At 39.0% G+C, this 21,188-nt stretch overlaps 1 protein-coding gene across 3 annotated transcripts in view; it reads left to right on the plus strand.

Annotated features, from left to right (window-relative positions):
* The window catches only part of SUCO (SUN domain containing ossification factor), a 53,618-nt gene that overhangs the window by 30,465 nt on the left and 1,965 nt on the right, over positions 1-21,188 (plus strand). Inside the window, exons 6-23 of one of the 3 annotated variants that reach the window (XM_054833506.1) lie at positions 135-285; positions 2,298-2,418; positions 2,652-2,776; positions 3,263-3,330; positions 3,963-4,070; positions 5,179-5,284; positions 7,043-7,063; positions 7,298-7,353; positions 8,380-8,471; positions 9,205-9,270; positions 12,413-12,487; positions 13,008-13,104; positions 14,149-15,312; positions 16,222-16,309; positions 17,713-17,817; positions 18,877-19,031; positions 19,679-19,770; positions 20,989-21,044. In XM_054833506.1, the coding sequence (XP_054689481.1) occupies positions 135-285; positions 2,298-2,418; positions 2,652-2,776; positions 3,263-3,330; positions 3,963-4,070; positions 5,179-5,284; positions 7,043-7,063; positions 7,298-7,353; positions 8,380-8,471; positions 9,205-9,270; positions 12,413-12,487; positions 13,008-13,104; positions 14,149-15,312; positions 16,222-16,309; positions 17,713-17,817; positions 18,877-19,031; positions 19,679-19,770; positions 20,989-21,044 (2,746 nt within the window). The remainder of the gene's footprint in view (positions 1-134; positions 286-2,297; positions 2,419-2,651; positions 2,777-3,262; positions 3,331-3,962; positions 4,071-5,178; positions 5,285-7,042; positions 7,064-7,297; positions 7,354-8,379; positions 8,472-9,204; positions 9,271-12,412; positions 12,488-13,007; positions 13,105-14,148; positions 15,313-16,221; positions 16,310-17,712; positions 17,818-18,876; positions 19,032-19,678; positions 19,771-20,988; positions 21,045-21,188) is intronic. The other 2 variants (XM_054833507.1, XM_054833508.1) reach the window with 2 other exon arrangements.

Raw genomic sequence — 21,188 nt, forward strand, 5'->3', positions numbered from 1 at the left:
GTTCTTTTCTGTCCTGGCTTTGCAACAAACATTTGCATGTGCTTGCTTATCTACGTATTTGTGTGTGTGTTTAATATTGCATATGGCTGAAAAGGTGATCATTTTATAGGTTCTAATACTCTTAAAACTTTCAGCCTTGCAGGTCAACATATAGAGAATATATCATCTTCACATGGCAAGGGAAAGAAGACAAAATCTGAGTTTGAGTCAAAAGTTTCAGCAGCTGAAAAGGGGGCAGATGAGCAAAAATCGGCTCTGAATGCCTCAGAGAACTTAAAAAGGGAGGTAGGTGTTACTGATGCCCATTCAGTGTGCACGGGAGCCTAATGCCCTCTGTTAGGTTGTCACCATTGTTAAAGAGGAGTGATATCCCTCTCTTTTTTTCTGATTGCCACTGTATAAATGCACAGCCCTCACATTTTGAGCACTGTGTGCGGTTCCGATATTGCCATCTCAACAAGGGTATAATAAACTGGCAGAAAAGGGCAGCAAGGTTAATCCATTGGCACAGAGCAGTTTTTCTGAACTAAGTCTTCAAATACAAGACTTGGGGAAATCAAATAAAACTATCTGGAGCAGAATCCAGGAGAAATGTTCTTCCTGTGACAGATAGTTAAGCTGGGACTTCCCACAGGATGTTGTGGATGCCGAATGTTTTTACATAGTTTAAGGAAAAAAAAAAAGGGTGGGGCGAGTGTTGCATGGTCCAGGTAAGCTTGTAGAAGAGAAATCTAAGGATTGAATCTTGACAGGAAGTTCCTGAGTAGCAAGCAGGTGGCTAGAGGCAAAGATGACACTTGGAAAAAATACAGAATGTTGGGTGTGTTTTTATTCTTTCCTAGGTGTCTTACTTGGCTGCTGTTAAAGTGGGATACCTAGCTAGACAGGTCTTTTATACTTAACTGTATGACTGCTTTTATGCTGTTATTGTGAGGCACTTCCTAAGGGATACTTTTTTTTAAATAGGTAAAGAATGGCCAAGGCCATGGCAATACGTTTTTTGCTATTTCGAGATCACATTTAAACTGTCACTAATAACTGGTATTACTCTCTTTTCAAACTAAGATGTTTTTCCCAAGACTATTGAACAGAGTACAATGTGCCTTAAAATAATTACATGCAGTCAGGAAGAGTCTTCTAAAGAACTTACTACAAATAAATTGGTGTAAACATTATTAAAAACAAACAACAACAAAAACCAAGCCAAGAGTGTCTTTATTTAACCTAATGCTTTAAAGACTGCAATTGAAATAATTCTGGCATTGGCCTGATGTCGTAGTTAAGCAAGAGCATGATTTGGCATTTCTTAGTTGGTTTTTTACTTACCACTTTTGTCATAGTCCAAGGAGGATCTTATATCCTGAACTTTCTTGGGAGAAGGAGATACAGGGTTTTTTTTTTTAGGTTCTCTCATTTCTAAGTATATGTGGGGTTGTATTTTTGGGTACACCAAATCAAAAGTTCTGTTGCAGTGTAGTCATGTGAAGAATTCTGTTGTCACTTCTGTCCAAATATGTGGGTTTGACACTCTTGAGGGCTTTCAGCTATAGAACTATATATGAAATAATTCTTAAGTGCAGAGAAAATGTCAACCTACTAAGCAGTCATTCTGGAAACTACCTGTAAAATGTTGTCTACAAAATTACCTCTGTGCTTGAAATGTCTAGCAAAAGCTTTTCACACATCTGGTGGTGTGCTGGAAATGTGTTTGTACAAAGGAGAAGTTAAGACTTGAAATGGTATGGCATATGGTTAACTTAAAAGGGTTGCTGCTTTGTCAGGCAAGTCCAAAACATTATTTCTTTGATCATTAAACACTAAATAAACCATTTAAAAATAATAATTCATTCTGCTGTTTTCTGAGGTATTCAGAAATGCCAGGGGACCTCGAATTCCATCATGACCAGCATTCATATCTGAAGATTTCTGTTACAGGGAAACCTTTTCTCCTTAGGAGGAGGAAAAGCAAAAATCTTGGAAGAAAAAGCAGGCGTTTTATGAGACAGAAGGCTTATGTTTTACTTAAAATGTATTAGTTTACCCACAAAAATTACCAGCCTCTCAGTGAAAGCATCTATAATTCTGGGAGGAAATCATTACATGTTTGGTTTTTGGGTTTTTTCCTGGCTTGTGAGCTTACCTTGTACCTTGGCACTAAGTTTTTAACATGGCTTCAAATGATATATCTGCTGTTGACTTCATGAGAGCATTTTTTTTTTTTTTAAGCATTCAGGTTAAACTTTGTTTTCATGCTTGGTACTTAAAAGATTGACAATTGGTGGCTCTTTCTTTTGCAGAAAGACTATAAGAAATCTGGAGAAATTGACCCTACGTCGGTGATAACCCCAAAGGACCCTGGAGACATTCCAACGTTTGATGAATGGAAGAAGAAAGTCATGGAAGTAGAGAAAGAAAAGAGTAAGTTTGGGATTCATTGGTTTAGTCTAAATACAGGCCACTTTCATCTTGTCTCTGATTTGAATGGTGAAACTGTCTGAATTTGGAATGCTGCCTGGAACTTCATTTTTTCTATTAGAACTACATAATTGATAGCATTTATTATATAAAAGCAGTGAGCAGCAGTTCCCTGAAAGTGAAAAGACTGTTTATTTGTGTGGTTTATTACAGTAGCAATATTTTCTTGTTCCTAGGTCAGTCAATGCACCCTTCTGCTGTTGGTGGGCAGCATTCCACAAAAAAGGTCCAGAAAAATAGAAATAACTATGCCTCTGTAGAGTGTGGTGCCAAAATTCTGGCAGCGAATCCAGAGGCAAAGGTAAGCATTTACTAATTATTAGTGTGTATTATTTCAGTTTACTCTTAAGCAAGAAGGAGTACAAAGTACACTTATTTAAAACTCAACACTGATTTCTGAAGTAATCCTTTATTTTTATGTTTGGATTTATTGTCATTTTTGATTTACAAAATTTGAACATAAACTATGACCTGTCCCTTGTTTTAAGAGGGATGGCTATAGAGAAATTTATGTCTTTAAGTGAATTTGGAAGGGGGTGCAGAGTCTACTCAGTACAGAAATTGAACAAAGCTGTATGAAATAGCTCGCCATAGTTAATATTGTGATTGCCCACACATGACATAATGTCTCCTGTATACTATCTTGCTTAGAATGTTATGAAACTTGGTTTTAGTCTATGTAACTAATATCAAACTTATTTTTTTGGTGGGGGAGAAAGGGGAACCTGTTGTTGCTGCATTATTCTCTACCATACTATTTAAAATACTAATTCTCTTCTTTATACAGAGCACTTCAGCTATTTTGATGGAAAACATGGATCTTTATATGCTAAATCCTTGCAGTACTAAAATCTGGTAGGTTACTGAGGTTTGCTTGTATGACAGGAGTGGTTATAGTTTTTCATCGCGATGGGACTGTATGTATCCTGTGGGACTGACTTGACCTTGGTGTGTCTGCCTGAAATATTTGTCTAAGGAACTTTGGATTTATTGTGTCCCCCCTAGAATTCTGTCTCTGATACTGAGAAGTAAGTTTAAGGGGATAAATTTAGTATTTGTAGGTTTTGCGTAATTAGAATCTTGCAGAAGAGAAAGCACTGAGTGTTCAAGTAAAGATTTTGGTTTCTTTACCCAGCTGCCAGATAATTGTAGGACACATCATCGGCATTTACCATGTACTAACTGGTATTTCAGGTGTGGTTTAAATGTTTGCTCTCCTTAGTTTTTAGTTCTGTGACTTCTTGCCTTTGAGTACCAGGTAGACGAAGCTTTTTGTAGCTGCAGGGGCTATCTAGAGTTCCTAAGCTAGATAGGCAGGTAAATGTTACTGGTAGTTTTGAAGGGAGCAACAAGCGATGCCTCCTTATTGTACAGCATTTTTGTAGTGTTCTTTTATACCCAGTGAAGGTTGCAGTAACAAGGTAAAGGATTGTTAATTGTAGAAGGAAAAGTGCTTTTTTTCAAAGAATTTCCTTTTTGTTTTCGAGGTTTGTTATTGAGCTCTGTGAACCAGTCCAAGTAAAGCAGCTTGACATTGCAAATCACGAATTATTCTCTTCCACTCCTAAAGACTTTCTGGTGTCTATCAGTGACAGGTATGTTATCAAAACCTGCTCTTCTGAATGAAAAATGAAGTAATTATTAAATAGATGTCTTTGTAAAACATGATGTCTGTATGCCTGTTACTGTGCAAAGTGTAATTCATTGTGAAATTACATCAATTTTACTTGTGCATATGATCAATTACTAGCATGTTTTCCATGGAAAGCCAACTGTGAGGTCCTAGAAGATATGGTTTGAGTTCGTGCCATGCTTCCTGTATTTTTTCTTTGCCACCTTAAAAATGAAGAGGAAAAACTTGTTGAAAAATAGCAACGAAGCAGTAGAAATTAATACAGTAGCTAGGTAGTGGATGGCAGATCATAAAATGAACACTCCTAAACAGAATGCTACTGGGGTTGTGGGCTGTCTCCTCCCTTGTCATTCTAGACCATTTTCACATGGCTTAAACTATCTTCAATGCTGAACTCTGTCCAAAAAACCCCCAGACTATTGATTAAAAAAAAAAGTGCACCACCGAGGAAGTGGAAGGGGTAAGAATACTGCTGAATGGCTGATTAAAGGGTGGCTTTATTGTGTGTTAAGCAGTGTTGTACCCCCCAGTACTTTGGGAGTGAGCAAATTACTGTGGTATGTGAAAGAGGAGACATTTGCACAGTGTATCAAAACCCCTCACTTCAGGGCTTAAAGCATGTGGATTCTGATTTTCCACACTTGTTGCCTATTTCTAACTCTGCTGTGCTCACAGTTTTTTGCTGCTTGCTTACAATAATATTTACAACCTATCACTTGTGTGTCACATTCTTCAGTGTTCATTTGAGATGACTTTTTTTCAGTTCCAGAAACTTTACTGTAGGCTGGTTGAATTTCAGTAATTGGATCAAGTGAAGAGTTTAATCCTTCATGGGCTTGCACACTGTTTTAAGTTTGTGAAGAGGTACTGCTGAGGTTTTGTGTTGGGACTAGCTTTATCTTCCAACTGTTCTTTCCATACGAAAAAACACACTGCTGCTATCTTGCAACTGAAAAAAAAAAAAAAAGTGGTTTTTTTTCTGTGAAAAGGCATTTTGAGTAACTTCAGCAAATGTCTGTAAACAGTGGGTTCTTGCACTTCATTTGCTGACTCCATTGTTTCTTTCCTAGGTATCCAACAAACAAATGGATTAAATTAGGTACTTTCCATGCCAGAGATGAGAGAAATGTCCAAAGCTTCCCTCTGGATGAACAGATGTATGCAAAATATGTTAAGGTAACTTAACACTGTAAAAGCATCCATGCTTCTCAGAGAAGGAGGGGTTTGCTGGGCTTACCCTGTGTAACAGAGCACCCAGAGAAACGTGTTATCAAAGCATGCTTTACCACTAATTGCGCTAGTTTCATTAGTGGCCCTAGTGTGATTGGCCACATACTAAACGCTGTCACACAATCACAGGTATATTGCCTTCCTCATAACGGCAACTAAGAGGATCTTGGGAAGCACCTATTACTTTGTGTCCAAGTCCACACTTAGTTGCTATCCGAATTAAGAAAAATCCAGCCAGTGTTCTATTCTGCGTGACTTAACCAACTGTCTCCTGAGCATTTGAATTCTAGTTCTCATCAGTAGACTCAGAGTGCAGTTTTGCAGTTACTCAATCATAGCTGCGACTCATGCTAATTATTTAGGCTTACGGCTACTGGAGCACTTGCCATGATCTCTCTGCCTTCAGAGTACCTTGCAGCAAGCTATCTTTACTCAGGAGACTCAGAGAAAATAAAACTCCATAAATAATGTGGTACTTGGACTGGGATAAAAGCTTTTATGAAAATACTGGGATGTAGTGGAGGTTTAAATTCAAGTAAAATACAGACTTTTTAGGTCCTCTTTAGTGATGTGTTATCTTCCAATTATGGTGCTTGCCAAAAAAAAAGATTTTTTTTTTTTTTTGTGCTACTGAATTACTATTTGTGCTTTCATGAAGAAGTAGCTATGAATGATAGTTATCTAACTTCTCTACCCAGAAATTCTGCATGAGTCACAGGATAAAGATTTCATTTATTTTTAATTCTGCTTTCTGGCTGAATTAATGCGTTAAGGTAGCTGGAGTCCTGCTCGTCACTGAAGTTCCAGAGTTATGCTAGATGCTTCAGCACTTCATCCTTTGGCGGATACTGTGTTCTGCCTTGAATAATTTAGCATAACATTTTCAGAGGATGGTTTTTGTAATGTTTTTATAGCACAAAAAGTAAGCAAGTTCTAAGCATGCCTAGTCCACAGAAGAAGAATCCAAAAAAAATTTTTAAAAGTTTGATTTTTTTTTTGAAGTGGCTTAATGAACTTGTATCAAAAATAATAGAATTTTTTTTCTAAGAGTGCTTTTATGGGAATAGTTTTCTTGATCTCACTTGCAGATTATTACAGTCCTTCATTGTTAGTGTCTACATAGTGGTCAAACAAATGCATTCTGCACTTGCAAATTAATTTAGATTAAATAAATATCGGTGTGTAGTCAAGTTCCCACTAGAAATACACAGATAACTGAAGCTTCCAAATGTATCATCAGATGCTCTATACATTTTCTTCCAGTAGTGTTTCTATAAATTGAAGCATGTTATATTGAACTTGAAGCAGCAGCAGTACAGAGAATGCATGCTATGAAGGTTTTTTTCCTTTTGAGTCACTTTCTGTAATCTGTGCTCTTTAAGGGAAAAAAATACTCTTAGTAAATTTAACACACTTCAGTATTCTCTCTGAAATCATGCTGCCTAGAAAAACTGAATAACTTAAGTTCATTAATAAAACACTTGTTGCATGTTACCTTCTATCTGCAAGGTACAAGGGCTAAATGAAATCTTGCTACCTAAGGCAGATGAAGTAGTATTGGAACTTTATCCTTCATAACTTGTCTTCTTAGGCATTTACAGTACTGAATTAAAACCAACAAAACTCTGTAGTTGCCTGTGGCATGTGTTCAGCCTTTGTACTGACATCTTTTTTTTTTTTTTTTTTTTTTTTTCCTTGCTTCAGATGTTCATCAAGTACATAAAGGTTAGCAACCTCTTCTTTGGAATGATGAATGCATGGGGCTTGGGGTGTTCTCTGCTGCGACTGAGCACTTTAATGCATGGCAAGAACAAATCTTTCAGTGTCTTTTCTGTTATGGGCAATCTACATATCCCTCGAGTAAACAAAATTTGCAATTTCGAGATTGGATGTAGATGTTAAATGAACTCTTAACTCTGGGTCTCTGGAATTTTATTTTAAGTACCTCTTATTCTTTAGGTGGAGTTGATATCACACTTTGGATCGGAACATTTTTGTCCTTTAAGTCTTATAAGGTAATATCTTAACTGTTTTGCTTTGTCTTTCTACCTCCTTGCAGTGAGGATTAGTGTGTTCTAATAATATTTGGGTAAGAAGTTCTAGTTTTCAGTATAGTTAAGTTAGTTGGAAATACTGTGAATTGAAGTAGTGGCCTAAATTACCCGCTGCATAGCACGCTTCACATCTGTTTAAAGAAGCTTTGAATCTTTTGATGTGATTCTCCTGTATGTAAGGAATAGTTTATATTTGGGGGGGGGGGGTGGTAGGAAACAGGAGTGTGAGCAGCCTTACAGGAGGCCATGAGCATTTCAAGGCTGACCAAGCAAAACAAGGAGCAAGTGGTGAACTAAAAAGAGCAGGTGTGGTGGGTGTTTTTGAGAAGCTGCTCTGTTGCATGGCACCCCAGGTACATACAGTTAGTAATGCTTGGAATATCAAAATGGGAACAACGGCATGTGTGTGTAGTTCAGAGAATAATGAGCCTCTGTACTGCTTCTAGAAAAACAACTCCAGTTCTCCTGTCAAAGCTACGTCAGGACTTGAACCTGGGAACTCTAGTGTTGTAAGCCAAACCGTATTTTCAGTTGACGAGACTGCTTTAAATTGGATTGATTTGATTTTTGCAGAGCAGGTCAAAGAGAATATAGAATGCAAAGCAAGATAGTCATGAATGGATACTCCTAAATTTAGTCACAGGTGAAGCTGAAGAGGGATGTGTATGAGCTCATGGAGAGCTTAAGGCAAGGAAGTCTCGGTATGAATTCAAGTTAGAAAGGAGGAAAAGTCACTTTGGAATTACTGGAATTAAAAACAGGATCTTGTTTGGGTGCAGTACTTGAAAGCACGTGGTGGACTTTGTGGATACAAGTTTGAGAAAACAAGCATACCTGCTGCTTGATCTTGGTTAACTGAAAGCAACTGTTGCTTATTTGCTACATTTTATATAATGTTAACATGGCTTATATAATTATAAATTATGTCAAGTAATTACATGATTAATAGACTAATGCTAGGTTTTTATTTTAAAATGTTGTTCACAGGGTATTTGGTACTAGCATGGTTGAAGAGTACGAAGAAATAGCTGATTCTCAGTATCAGTCTGAACGACAGGAACTTTTTGATGAAGATTATGGTAAGCAAATAATTTCTGTGTCTTTATCCATTCAGATGTGTCTTGTGCTAGTCTGATGACTTCTTGTTTCCTGCATATGCTAAATGATTTGACTGCTAACTTTACACTTAGTCTTGTTGACAGTATTTCAGCATTTCTGGGCTTATCCAACAATCATTTTAACTTTTACACAATGCGTTAGAACTATTTGGAGGGTTACTTTAAAATGCTAGTAATAAGTCTGTATTTCATTTGGCAGGCTGGGCAATAATATCTTCATGCCCTGACAGTAGTAAAGGATAACTAAAATAATCAAAGCAGCTCACATGAAACAGCTTTATTCTTGGTGGCTATAGCCCATTTCCTGAGATTGTTTGTATGATCAATGTTGTAAGTGATTAGGAAGGTGCTTACTTTGCCTCGCAGACTTTGTGTTTAAATAAAAAATATGAAAACACCTATCTCCAGTCCTCATGAGGAGGGGGGGGGGAACCCTATAAAAAGCTCAGCGAGCTGCATTCATGTCATGAATCCTCAGGAAACTGAAGCTTGAACCCGGAATCTTTAGATTTCTTATTACTTGGGGCTTGATATTTCAGTATGTAATCTCTGACCTTTATTTACGTAGCTTTATTTTCACACTGTCAAACTGACATAGTTGAATGACATGTTAAATCTTGATTGTTGTTTTTTTTTTTTTTTACCCATGACACATTTAATTTTGATAATCATAAGTGTTCTTCTTTATGCATAGATTATCTATTGGATTATAATACAGGAGAAGAAAAATCTTCAAAAAATCTCCTTGGTTCTGCTACAAGTGAGTATGATTTCTTAGAAAAAGTATTGCTGTGCTGAAACAAAATGAGCTACTTGAAAGTAGAATGACATTTTGTCAGGCAGCAGCTACGACTCTTATTTTTCTGCTGAAACAATTTATTGTGATTCCTGTTTAATTTCATAGGAATAAATAGTAACAGTTCAAAGTTGGGGTGTTGTTCTTAAAGCGTTCTAAAAATAGAACCTTTCAGTTCTAAGGATCTCTAATTTTTGGAAACTTTGCTTTCTGTACTTAAGGATCCTGAGCACTTAAAGTAATACAAATGTTACTTAGGTCTAAATAACCGGCATTAAAGTGCTGTAGGACCGTAATTATTCAGAACTTGGAAATCTTTGCTTAATTAAGGCACTATAGGAGGCAACATAAAGATTTACTTTGTACAGCTTGAAGGGATGGAGAACACTGTTTCTGAGAAGGCTTTATGTAAATATTGTAGCTTTCATGCTCTTCATAAGAGCTGTGTATGTTTTTGAGAGAACTAACGGGTTTTGACTGTCTCTTGTCACTTTTCCATTGGAAAACCTTCAGATGTGGGGTTTGTTTGGCTAAGAATACTTGGATATTAAGTTTTAAAGGTATTCTTAACTGCTGAATTATTTAGGATAGTATCAGCTGCCACACAACTTCTTCTAAAGAGCTCTTACACACTGCACCACTCTTCCTTCTGTCCTATTTAGTGAAGATTTGTTACTGTAGTGTAGATTTGCAGTCAGAAAGAATGCTGTTTGGGCTCAGGCTTTCCTTTCGTCCCAGAGTGGATCAGAGCTGCGGAGTTCTTTGCTACAATTTCCTAGAACATGGTCGTCACTTAAAACCAAAAAGGTCTTGGCTAGGAATATTGCACAGCTTAGTGCAGTTTTCAGAGGGGAAGTGAATAGTGGAAAAGGCAATTTATTTTTAAATGTTAGCCTCTCACTAATGAGATGAGAGAAAGCAGTCTATTCTTCCTTGACACTGCTTATCTTTTATCTGTGGCTTTCAAAGTTTCTAACTTCAAGCTGTCTTGATGAGGCGTATTCACATGTTCTGTCTGCAAGTGCAGTTTTGCAAGTTTCTTGTTCACTGTCTGAAAAACACAGTTGACTTTTCTACTGTTTTTTTAAGATGAAAAGATCTGAAACACCTATTGCTGCCAGACAGATGAGCACTGAAACATTGCAGTGATCGTTATTTAATTCTGGCTGGTGGGTTTTGTTTTTGAGAACTTTCACCTCTGGCAGGGTAATCAGTGTTTCTTTTTCAAAGGAATACTGAGTTTGTGGCTGTCCAGTTTTTTGTGGTGGATTTTTTTATATGTGCATGCTTGGACAAGTAAGATGGGCTTCCATTTTGCATTGTTTGTCTTAAATAGGGGCAGATACACAGTGAGGAAGAGGGACCTCTGAGGAGGAGATGGTGGGCTTCTCAGACACTTTATCCCACAAGAAGTATTTTGCAGTCTTACACTAGTCTAACATGTGAGGGTAGCTCACTGTTCTTCCTCCTGCTGTTCTGGACTGGCAGGCTTCTATACCGACTCTTAATTCTTCCTTGTTTTCTGCTTCTCCATCACTAATAAGAAACCATTCATACTTCAAGTTTAACATCTTTTGTTTGTCATAACTTTTCAAAGAATACAGCCCCAGATAAATATGTAATTCAGGGATGTATTTTCTGATGCGTTCTGGAGGAAAGTTAAAACCAAGGATCTGAACGGAGCTTCCTGGGGTCTAAGAAATTTGTCGTTACTACTAAAATGCCTCTCTAACTTTATGAACCTATCCATGTGACATACAGTACAGATGTATGTTGGTGGGTGGGGGAGAAATGGGCAAAATTGGGCCAACTTTTATGTGTTTACAATAAGGTTCCTCATCTTCTCAAGAAGCCTGGCAATGATGTTTGCTTTCAATATCAAGACCAAGGAGTTTGCTGCATCTAACATATGTTCCGATACAGAGCAAACTCTCTTTGCATTTACTTCTGTGATTTTCTGGGGGGAAAAAACTGTTCCACTTAAGAGATCCTTAAATGTGTATATATATCTCTAAGCCAGATCTGTGGATATTTGTTATAGTTTTCTTCTAGTTGCCTTGACTGATCTAAATTGCATTGAAGTAACAGATTCTAAAGAGTAGATTTTCTTCTTCAAATCTTAAAATATTTAGAATTGTTATGTTGCAGCAGTATCAGCCGAACGTAAGATTCAGAATTAAGGAGGTGTGATGCAAAATGACAAAGAGTCTGGCCTAATCTGAGTGAATCTTTAGTCTTCTGCATCTGTCCTTCGGTGGACATCCTGTGTTCAAAGGCAGAATTCTGTCTTGCTTGTTAACAAATGACTATTTCTTAACTCACTTCTTTAGTGCTATTATGACAAATGATCCAACTTGTCTCTAATAGAATTCCTCCGTTCGGGTGTTGAAGCTCTAAATTTCTGGCTTGGCACCTCCCTCAATGGTTCACACACTCAGATTGTCAGAAAATTCCATGCTGAAATATTCTTCTGTTTGTCTTGCTGTTCCTGCATTCCATGGACTAATGATCAGCAAGTAGTTCTCTCTCACTGGTGTTGGAGGGGCTAGCTGGATGACACAGGCTTGCTCTAGCTGACTAGTTTGGAAATTGTTGCAGCCTTTTCTGTGAGGGAGTTTTGAATGGGGAGGCCAGACGTCTCCTTTCCTACTGCTGATGTAGACAAACCACATTCAGAGTTCAGCCCAAGGCAGCATGTAGAGATTTGTACCGAGGCATTCACAGGCAGACGTTTGGGAAGTTATTGGGACGACTTTGCTTAGCTGCTGGAGCCAGCCTCAGTTGAATAACTTAAGCAAAGAGGGGTGCTGTGAGGGGACAAACAAACTTTGTTTTAGCTGTGTAGAAGCCAACCGAAAAAAGAAGGCTTCAATAGGCAATGACTGGTAAAAGTTAGATACGGGTTTTCAAATACGGGTTTTTAGCTTATAAACTTATCCTTTAAAAGCAACAGATGCATCCAGTGTAATGGAATGATTGGATTTTTTCTGTGTCCTTATGCTGTGATTAGTTTGAAGCAAGTGTTACAAAATAGCAGATTGCTCAGTGGTACTAATCTCTGGGCCCTCTGAATATATCCTCTCTGATTAGTTGTTTTCTCTTTTAGATGCTATCCTAAGTATGGTGAATATTGCTGCTAATATGCTTGGAGCCAAAACTGTTGAGTCGTCTGAAGCTGAAGGTATATATATATATTTCTTTTTTAGTTGAAAAGCATTCTGGAAAGTTTAATTTCTTTTTGTTCTTTTGTTTAATTTTTGTGAGGGGTTGGATAATCTACGTTTAAATGACTTTTTTCACCTTTTATGGCATAACTGATTAGTGCCATAGAATTCTTATCCAACTGACTGAAACATGGAACAAAGATGCTGAATTTGCTGAGAAGGGAACAGATACAAAGATAACGTATGTGTGTGTTCAGCTGTATTCTGAGATCTTTACTCTCTGTATTACGCAGCTTCAGCTGTAAAGTCTAACTTGGTGCTTCTTCCTGAAAATATTTTGAGACTGTCCATAACATTGTATACGTAAACTGTCAGTAGCACTTGCATTCAAAGACCTTTGAATGGCATTTGCAGTTAATTTGGTAGTGCAGTTAATAATCGAAAAAAACCCCAAAGGCCCACCCCAAACCCCTCAAATTCATTGAAAACAAACATGGTTCTTGAGTTCTTATGTTCACATTTTCCTCCTACCTACAGCAGGGAACATAAGCGTGTCTGAAAATGTCACTGCCACCCCTGCAACTTCAACAGCTGCACCAAGACTGCCTGAACCAACTCCTGTTCCTTCACCAGAGTAAGTGATTGGTGTTGGGTTTTTTTTTTTTTCCAGTGCGTTCCTAGCAGAGACTAAAATGCACCGGTCTGGAATCTTTGGTAGTAGAATGCTCAGATATGGCACACTGCCTTAAACAAAAAGGCGAGTATTTGGTGAAATGCGTAGTGTGCTAATGTACTAGCCAGGGAAATTTATTGCTTTAGTTACTGTTTATAGCTAATCAAGTGTTAAAACAAAACATATCATAATGGAAATAAATGTTAAAATAAATTGCTGACTTTGAGTGTTTTGCTGCTCTTAGCTATTGCAGATTTCTTGGGTGGAAACTGACTTGGTATTCTTCCAGGTCTTGCAGGTTGTCTCCTGGAAAGGAGACTAATTAGGAATGTAAGTTGTATTGCTGAAACTTTAGTTAAATTGTATTGACAAAAATTCTGATTTAGAAGCTTCTATTTTTTTGCTAGGCTTGTCTTGATGAAAACGTAGATGCAAAAATATGGAATTAGGTTGGGAGGAAGAGTTGTATGTAGATATTCTATGTTTGTTTGGGTTTTTTCCCAGTTAATTACAATTGTTTAGAATTGATTTGGCTACTTAGAGCTGGGACTCTAGCTCTTAAGTGTTAAGACATGACTTGTGCTGTATTTAGTGGTTTTATGGCTTCCTAACACTCTGATTGTTGAGAGACTGAGGAAGGTCAGTGGGAAGGTTGCAGTGCTCACATTTGCATTTGAAGATGCAGCAGCAGAGTAAGATGCTTGCCACGTTAGAACTTAGTGCTGTTTGAACTGATGACTTTTCAGGGGTGAGGGAAGGAGCAATATCCTATTGAGAAGGCTTGCTGTTTCAGAAGCAAGGGTTCAAATAACTCGTTTGCAAATTGGGATTGAAAAACACCAGAGAAAATACTAACTTAGCAAATTTCCGACTGTATCAAAACTGGTCTTTGGTCACTGGAATAAGCTTCGCTGATTTTCCAAAAGATCTTACTTTTGCAGTCTTCCAGAGCAGGCACGTAAAACTGTTGAAGTAACATCCTGTCTTTTAACTCTTTCTTTGTAGACTTGTTACTACAGATATTCCACAGATAGATAAAGAGCAATTAATTGTGGATTTGACAAAAGAAAGTCCTATTGTTCAGCTAGTACAAGAGTATGAAGAAGATACAAGCCAGTCAACAGTAACCTTGCTGCCCAGTGATGATCAGGAAGAAGACACGTTGGCATGGTTTGAACTTGAGACAGAAAAGTACTGCTATGACATGGCAACAGCATGTTGCATTTCCACCTTTTCAGAATATCTCTTTAAATGGTGTTCAGTTGCAGTAGCCATGCATCGGCAGCGTAGTAAAACGGAAGGTAAACAAAGACAAGATTACTCTGCCAGTGTTCAGCAGCCGCAGGCAGTTCTGACCGAATCTATACATACATCAATAGATGAGCCTCTGCCTGAGCAATTAGACAGCAAAGTTGAGAGACCTGGATCTACTGTTGCAGTTGACTTCAGCAGTGTGGTCCATGAGGAGATCAGTAATGAGACCACAGATTCAATTGAACTGGAACCAAGCCATCCTCAAACTGTATCTCAGTCCCTCCTCCTGGAAGTTACTTCAGAAGTTAAGCCATTGCCAACAACAGACATGGCGTTGGAGCCTGCAAAGGAAGATGCAGGCCAGGTAGCACCAAGAGCGACTCCCCAGATGGACATAGCTGAGATCAGTGCAGAAACAGAAAAGCCTGAGAGCTCTATTGCAGAAGAAAACCCTCTAACTTCTGAGACCAGTGTGGCCACTGAGGTAAAGGAGGTGAGCACAAGAGAGACTATTGCTACTCCAGTGATTTCAAAGCCTCCAGAGACTGTTCTGCAGCCTGAACATACAGTGGGCATGTTAGCCAGTGATGCTGGAGAAGGAAAGGAAAGCACTCCAGAAATGCAGAAACCTGTTTTGCCTCCTGTTGAGTCTTCTGTATCTGCCGACACAAAGGAGGAGGATCAGGCAACCGAAGAAGCTTTAATGGCAATTCCGGTCTCTGGGGGGCTGCAGAGAACAGCTACAGACTTCTATGCTGAGTTGCAGAATTCAACAGATCTAGGCTATGCTAACGGAAATCTTGTTCATGGATCTAATCAAAAGGAGTCTGTCTTCATGCGCCTTAATAATCGCATAAAAGCTCTGGAAGTAAACATGTCTCTCAGCAGCCGTTATTTAGAAGAACTTAGTCAGAGGTAAGTCTGAGGAAGACTGGTAAGAGTCTACTGTATGTAAACACGATTTTAGCCAACTATGTAAAGGAACATACACATACAGAAGGTAACACAGCGGAAGCTGAGTATCGCCTAAATCACAGCACAAAGCCTTACGGAAGACTGAGAAAAGTACCTCATCCTAGGTAGCTACTGGAGACCTAGATGTCTGCAGGTGGCAAGGGTTCCCCTTCTGTATTTCAGATACAATCACATTTGGTTTGTTTTGAGAAATATTGCTGTGGGTTTTTTAAAAGGATAAAGCGTTGCCAGAATGTAAGCGCTAATCCTGTCCGTAATCCTTTAAACAAAAAGGCACATCCTCCTGTTGCTATTAAACTGCATGACACAGACCTACAATGCCTTCTTTACCGAATTGATTGTTTCCACTTAAACTACTGTGTTACCTGTAATAACTCTTGTTGAAGAAGGGAGCATGGAGAGGGAACCCAGAATTTTCTATGACAGATTTTTCTAAATTAATGTTTATCCATGATGCTCCTTAGCCATCGGAGAATCAGGGAATTGTACCCACTTCAGAACTGGTTCCAAGGAAGGGGCTCTTTGTTATATTTACTGTTGTGTTTCTCTCTTGGCAATCGTTTTTTTGCAGAGAATTCTCCGTAGTGAATTCTGGTCAACTGGTGCTAAGCTCTAAGATGTTAAAATAGATTTTACTTTAACCTTGGGAAAAACCCAGGAAGAAAACTAGGAAGAGACACATCCCTGTTTTATGTTTGAAACTTAAAAGGAAATACCACTTGATGTTTAAATAATATTTCTTTGGACAAAGAGAAGTTTTCCCCTTGCATAGTGGTATTTCCTAAAGACAAATCTAGCGCTAGGAGTTTTATGAACCAGCATTTCAGACCTTTATGCTCTTTGTTTTAGGTACCGAAAGCAGATGGAAGAAATGCAGAAGGCTTTCAATAAAACAATAATAAAACTTCAGAACACCTCAAGAATTGCAGAAGAGCAGGTATGGTTTGTTGGAGTACTTAAGTGTTTCCCTGCTTAGGAAAGTTTACTTTCAAGAAAGAGTTGAAAGGAGGTGCAGAAATTCTCTTTCAATTGAAGATTTCTGTTAGCTGTTTATCTGTCTTTTAAAAGCAACTCCATTCCTCGCTTCCTGGTTTTTTTCTCTCTAAGAAAATTTTTAGATATGTTCCCAGTTGTTTTAGAATAAAGCTGTTTCTAGCTGTTTCCTGATATGTATTTGAAGAAAAATCCCTTGTCAGCTGGTAATGGCTAAAAATCCTAACTTTTTTCATTGAAAAGACATTTATCCAGGTCATTTCCAACGCTTGTTTCTTGGTTGTAGCTGCACTCAAAACCATTTTTTTTTTTTTTAAACTTGGATTTGTTTTTCATCTCTGATTTAAAGTAGAGATAAACAATTGCCCTGGTGATGCTGAAGAGACCTATACCTCTAGAAAGGGAGAGGGATACAGTAACAGCTTATGCCAAATTTGCCTTTGAAAGTGTAGTGCATGTAACAAAAGCTTTAGTTCATTCTGTAAAATGTGATTTAAAGAAGTGGGAGCTGAGGGAGGTTTTCCCTGCTCTGCCATCCTAGCTTTCCTGAGCAGCTGTGAAATACAGCGCTCCCTGCAGTGCTGCATAATCACTAAAGCAGCCGTGCACGTGGCACAGCAGGCTTAATCCCAACCTATCTGAAAATTTCTGAAGTGCAGTCCCAGGCCTGCAGTTTGCTCATCCATTAACAGTGAAGAAAATCGCAACTTGCCTGAGATCATATGTGTGTTCTTTTCTGCTTTTTTGAATAGTATCAAATGCTGGTCAGTCTGAGCTTCTTCTCTTGGTTAACCTCCCCCATATTCTGTTCACCTTTCTTAATTTCTCGTAGGATTAAGAATCCTGTTAGGGATCTTTCCAGGAAGGATGTGATAGCAGCAAAGGACTTGTTCCTGGCTGGTTTGGGCTCCTGTCATTAAGTGGCTGGCTACCTGATCCCAGAGCAGAAGCTATGTGTCAGCCTGCTAGCTCTGCCTGGTCATCTGCATGTGTATTTCGTAACATGACAGTACTCATCTTCCTGATAGTCATTGCATGGCGCTGGCTACTTCATCCGCCTTTAATGAAGATAGCAGAAGTCACCGTAATGAAATGAACTTGGCATAATGTTACAAAACATTATTTGATACATAAAAATGTTGATGGTTTTAAGTGTGTATATGACTAATGCTACTTAAGTAGTTTCAAATGTTACATGAAAGTTGTGTGGAAAACAATGCTGAATAGGTTATGTGGCTACAAAATGCCTGGCTGTGTCAGACAGAACGCTAACTCGGTACGTGTGAGAGGATATGGTCGTGGGAACCTGACAACTAAATAGCGTGGCCGTGACTCTCTTTAATACAGGATCAGCGGCAAACAGAAGCAATCCAGCTGTTACAAGCACAGCTCACCAACATGACGCAGCTAGTTTCCAATCTGTCAACAACTGTGGCGGAATTAAAACGTGAGGTAATTATAATTCAGCAATATGGCACGAGAACTCAAAGGAAACAGATGCATAAACATATCTCAATTTGAAGAGGTCTGGAGTCTTAAAATGAAGCTTCTCATTTGAGAAGTTGTCTGTAGCGTTGCTTTCAGCTTCCTTTAGCAGCTGGCCAAGGGAGGGGAGGAAAGTTTGAGTAGCTTGAGCTGTCCTGTGCACAGCAAGATTGGTGGTAATTTCTACTACAACCCTACTAGTCTCGTGATTGTAGTGTGAGGTGATGATAAAATTTAGTTGGAATAACTTAATACTCAGCCTTGTAGTGCATTGCAGTTGATATCGTTCTGTGAAATGATTCATAATGAAATTAGAAAACTAACCACTGACTTTGAAATGGCAATAGTGGGATTTGTTGCACATACAGAATGTTTAACGTGTGTCAGAGGGAACGGTAAAGTTCGTGCTTCATAAACTTTTCGCACCAGTTTGCATGGCTTTGTGACACAGCTTCAGTAAAATGGGATGCTTTGCAGTATCCAGCGCTTAATTGTCCACTTACATACTAACAGACCCTTGCCATAGGAGGTTTAGTGTGCAAGAGCCTACTGGCCACCGTTAGAACTGGGTTGTAGTAACAGACGAGTATGTGTAGGCTGTAATGTCAGCTGATGAAAGCATTACATTTGAGATAGTATTACATCATATCAAGTGTAAAACAGAGAAGTTACTTTATTAAGTCTTAATACACTTTCTTATGGAAAATATATTACTTTCAGATAGGTTTGAATGCTCTTTGCAAGAGGCAGCGGCTTCTTTAAGTTATGGTAGTACCATAGTCAGGGAAATCTTGTCCTGTGTTACCAGCTAGTGGTTTTCAGCCTTCACTCCTTGAGTGCTGTGTAGCCAATAGACTACATCACACCTCTGAAAAAGCACACAAATTTGAACAAGTGTGTAGTGAAATTGAAGGAAAGTGACTTGAAAACATGTCAGTTGAGTATCTTTAAAAGAACACACCTTTAAAACAAGAAAAAAATAGTATCATTAAATTATTCTTTAACAAGTGTATAAAATTCTTCCAGGTTTCTGATCGGCAAACCTACCTTGTGATTTCTCTGGTTCTCTGTGTCATCCTGGGCTTGGTGCTCTGTGTGCAGCGGTGCAGAAGCACATCTCAGTTCTGTGAAGATTATCTCTCCAAAATTCCCAAAAGTAATCACTACCCTAGCCCCAAAAGGTAATGTATTTGTAACTAAATTGTTCTTGCATCTTTTACTGATGTAGCGATAGGGCGAGGGGTAATGGCCTTAAGCTGAAGGAGGGTAGATTTAGATTAGGTATTAGGAAGAAATGCTTCCCCGTGAGGGTGGTGAGGCACTGGCACAGGTTGCCCAGAGAAGCTGTGGCTGCCCCTGGATCCCTGGAAATGCTCAAGGCCAGGCTGGATGGGGCTTTGGGCAACCTGGACTGGTGGAGGGTGTCCCTGCCCATGGCAGGGGGTTGGAACTAGATGGGCTGTGAGGTCCCTTCCAACCCAAACAATTCCATGATTCTGTGTTTCCTAAATCCGCTGGGACTGGCACATCTGCTTTAATTCTGAGTCTTCTTTCTGCAAACTCAATAGCAAAGAGCCATTACTGCTCTGCAGTAATGCTCTCCTAGGAGCATTTTGGGGCTACTACATTTAACGTGCCTTGATAGTGTGTTGCAAAGATAGGACTGTGTCTGTTTCCCAGGCTTTCTTGGGCACCTGAGTGAATGACTGATACTGTCCTTCTGCCAAAGATGTTTCTTAATGGAAAAATGCGTATGACAGTCCTGAGAAAAGTGGGTTTTTAAAAAACTTTGTTGATTATTTTTTTTTTAAATTATTTTTTTCCCTAGATGTTTTTCCTCCTATGATGATATGAATTTGAAAAGAAGAACTTCTCTTCCACTGGTCAGATCACAGTCTTTTCAGCTAGCTGGTAAAGAAGGTATTATTCACATATTGTACATCTAGTCTCTAGTGTTACTCTTAGTGCTGTACAATGTGTGTGTAACTGCGAGCGTATGAAAATGGAATTGCAGGTTAATGTCAAAGTACACTGGATTGTAGTAGTTCACTTATACATTCTGTAGGACAAGGTGGTTCATGAACAAGTTACCAGACACTCCCAGAACTGTGCTAAATCATGCTAAAACATTAACTGTAGTCTTAGCATCTGTAGAGTATAACCAATAGCATTCTTGGGGTTAGTAGCAATCCATGCAGGCACTTGGGTCTACAAAGCTATGAAGCTTGCAGAAGGTGTTGGTGTTTTTTCAGCGCCAGGCATGGGAAGTCCAAATGCCCCACTTCTCAGAAGTCCCAGCAGCCTGTCTTTGAAACTTGGCAGATATTTAGGATCCAAATCTATCATCTGTAGTAAGAAAATTTGGGCAATTTATCTTGGTTTGGGTATAAGGAGTGATACGGTCTTTTCAGTATTCATGTTACACTTGGGACAGCTGAATTGTGATTTCTTGGGCCATTGTCATCCTGCAAAAACGGAAGTGCAGATTATAGTAACTACCAGGTATGCAGCTGACGCTGCTTTTCTGGGTGCAGCAAACTTCACGGGTTTTGGTACTGTGAATAAAACTGCATGAAAACCCATGAGTTGGGAATGTGTTGTAATAGAGACTTGCTAAGGCATAGACTATTTTTTGCCAGACCACATTTTTTCCAAATTCTCCCCTGCTTTGTCTTGGAAGAGTGATTTACAAAGCCCTGATGGAGGAATACCAGACTGATCTCGTGTCGGTCTGAACATCCGTGTCCTTGATAAGTACACACACGTGCCTCTAGTATCTGTCCTGGCATGGGCAGGCTGCATGTTAAACACTACTGTAGTGGTAAGTTTGTTTTCGTAGAAGCTGCCTTTTGCTCACTCTTGTTCCTTTTCCTCAAAGGATGTTCTCTGCACCTCCTATGGCCTCATCTAGCAGGAGGTCCAGTGTTTTCAAGTGTGTATCACTGACAGCATAGGGGAATTCCTCTGTGTGTTGACTTCACTTCTGAGGTTCACGCGTTCTACCTCCATTAGCTTATCACAGGAGCAAAAACCGGTGTGATAAGTGGACTATTTTGTCATGCTGTTATTTATTTAGAATTGCGTTGTTCTAGAGCTGGCAGCGTCAGGACTGCTAAATTTGTGTTTCCTCTCTTACAGTGGATCCGGAGGACCTGTACATTGTAGAACCCCTGAAATTTTCCCCAGAGAAGAAGGTACAGTGGCTGTGGGGAGGGCAGGCTGAGCTGAGTGTGTTTCTGCCGGCAGGTGGAGCACATCTCGGCTGCTTTCCCCTTCCTAGGCTTGGTTTTTACGCTCTGCTTGTCTTGCAGAACCTAACTGTTTCTCTTTTTTCATTT

Source organism: Grus americana, chromosome 8 (genome assembly GCF_028858705.1).
Source record: "Grus americana isolate bGruAme1 chromosome 8, bGruAme1.mat, whole genome shotgun sequence".
In the NCBI taxonomy this organism is placed as follows: Eukaryota; Metazoa; Chordata; class Aves; order Gruiformes; family Gruidae; genus Grus; species Grus americana.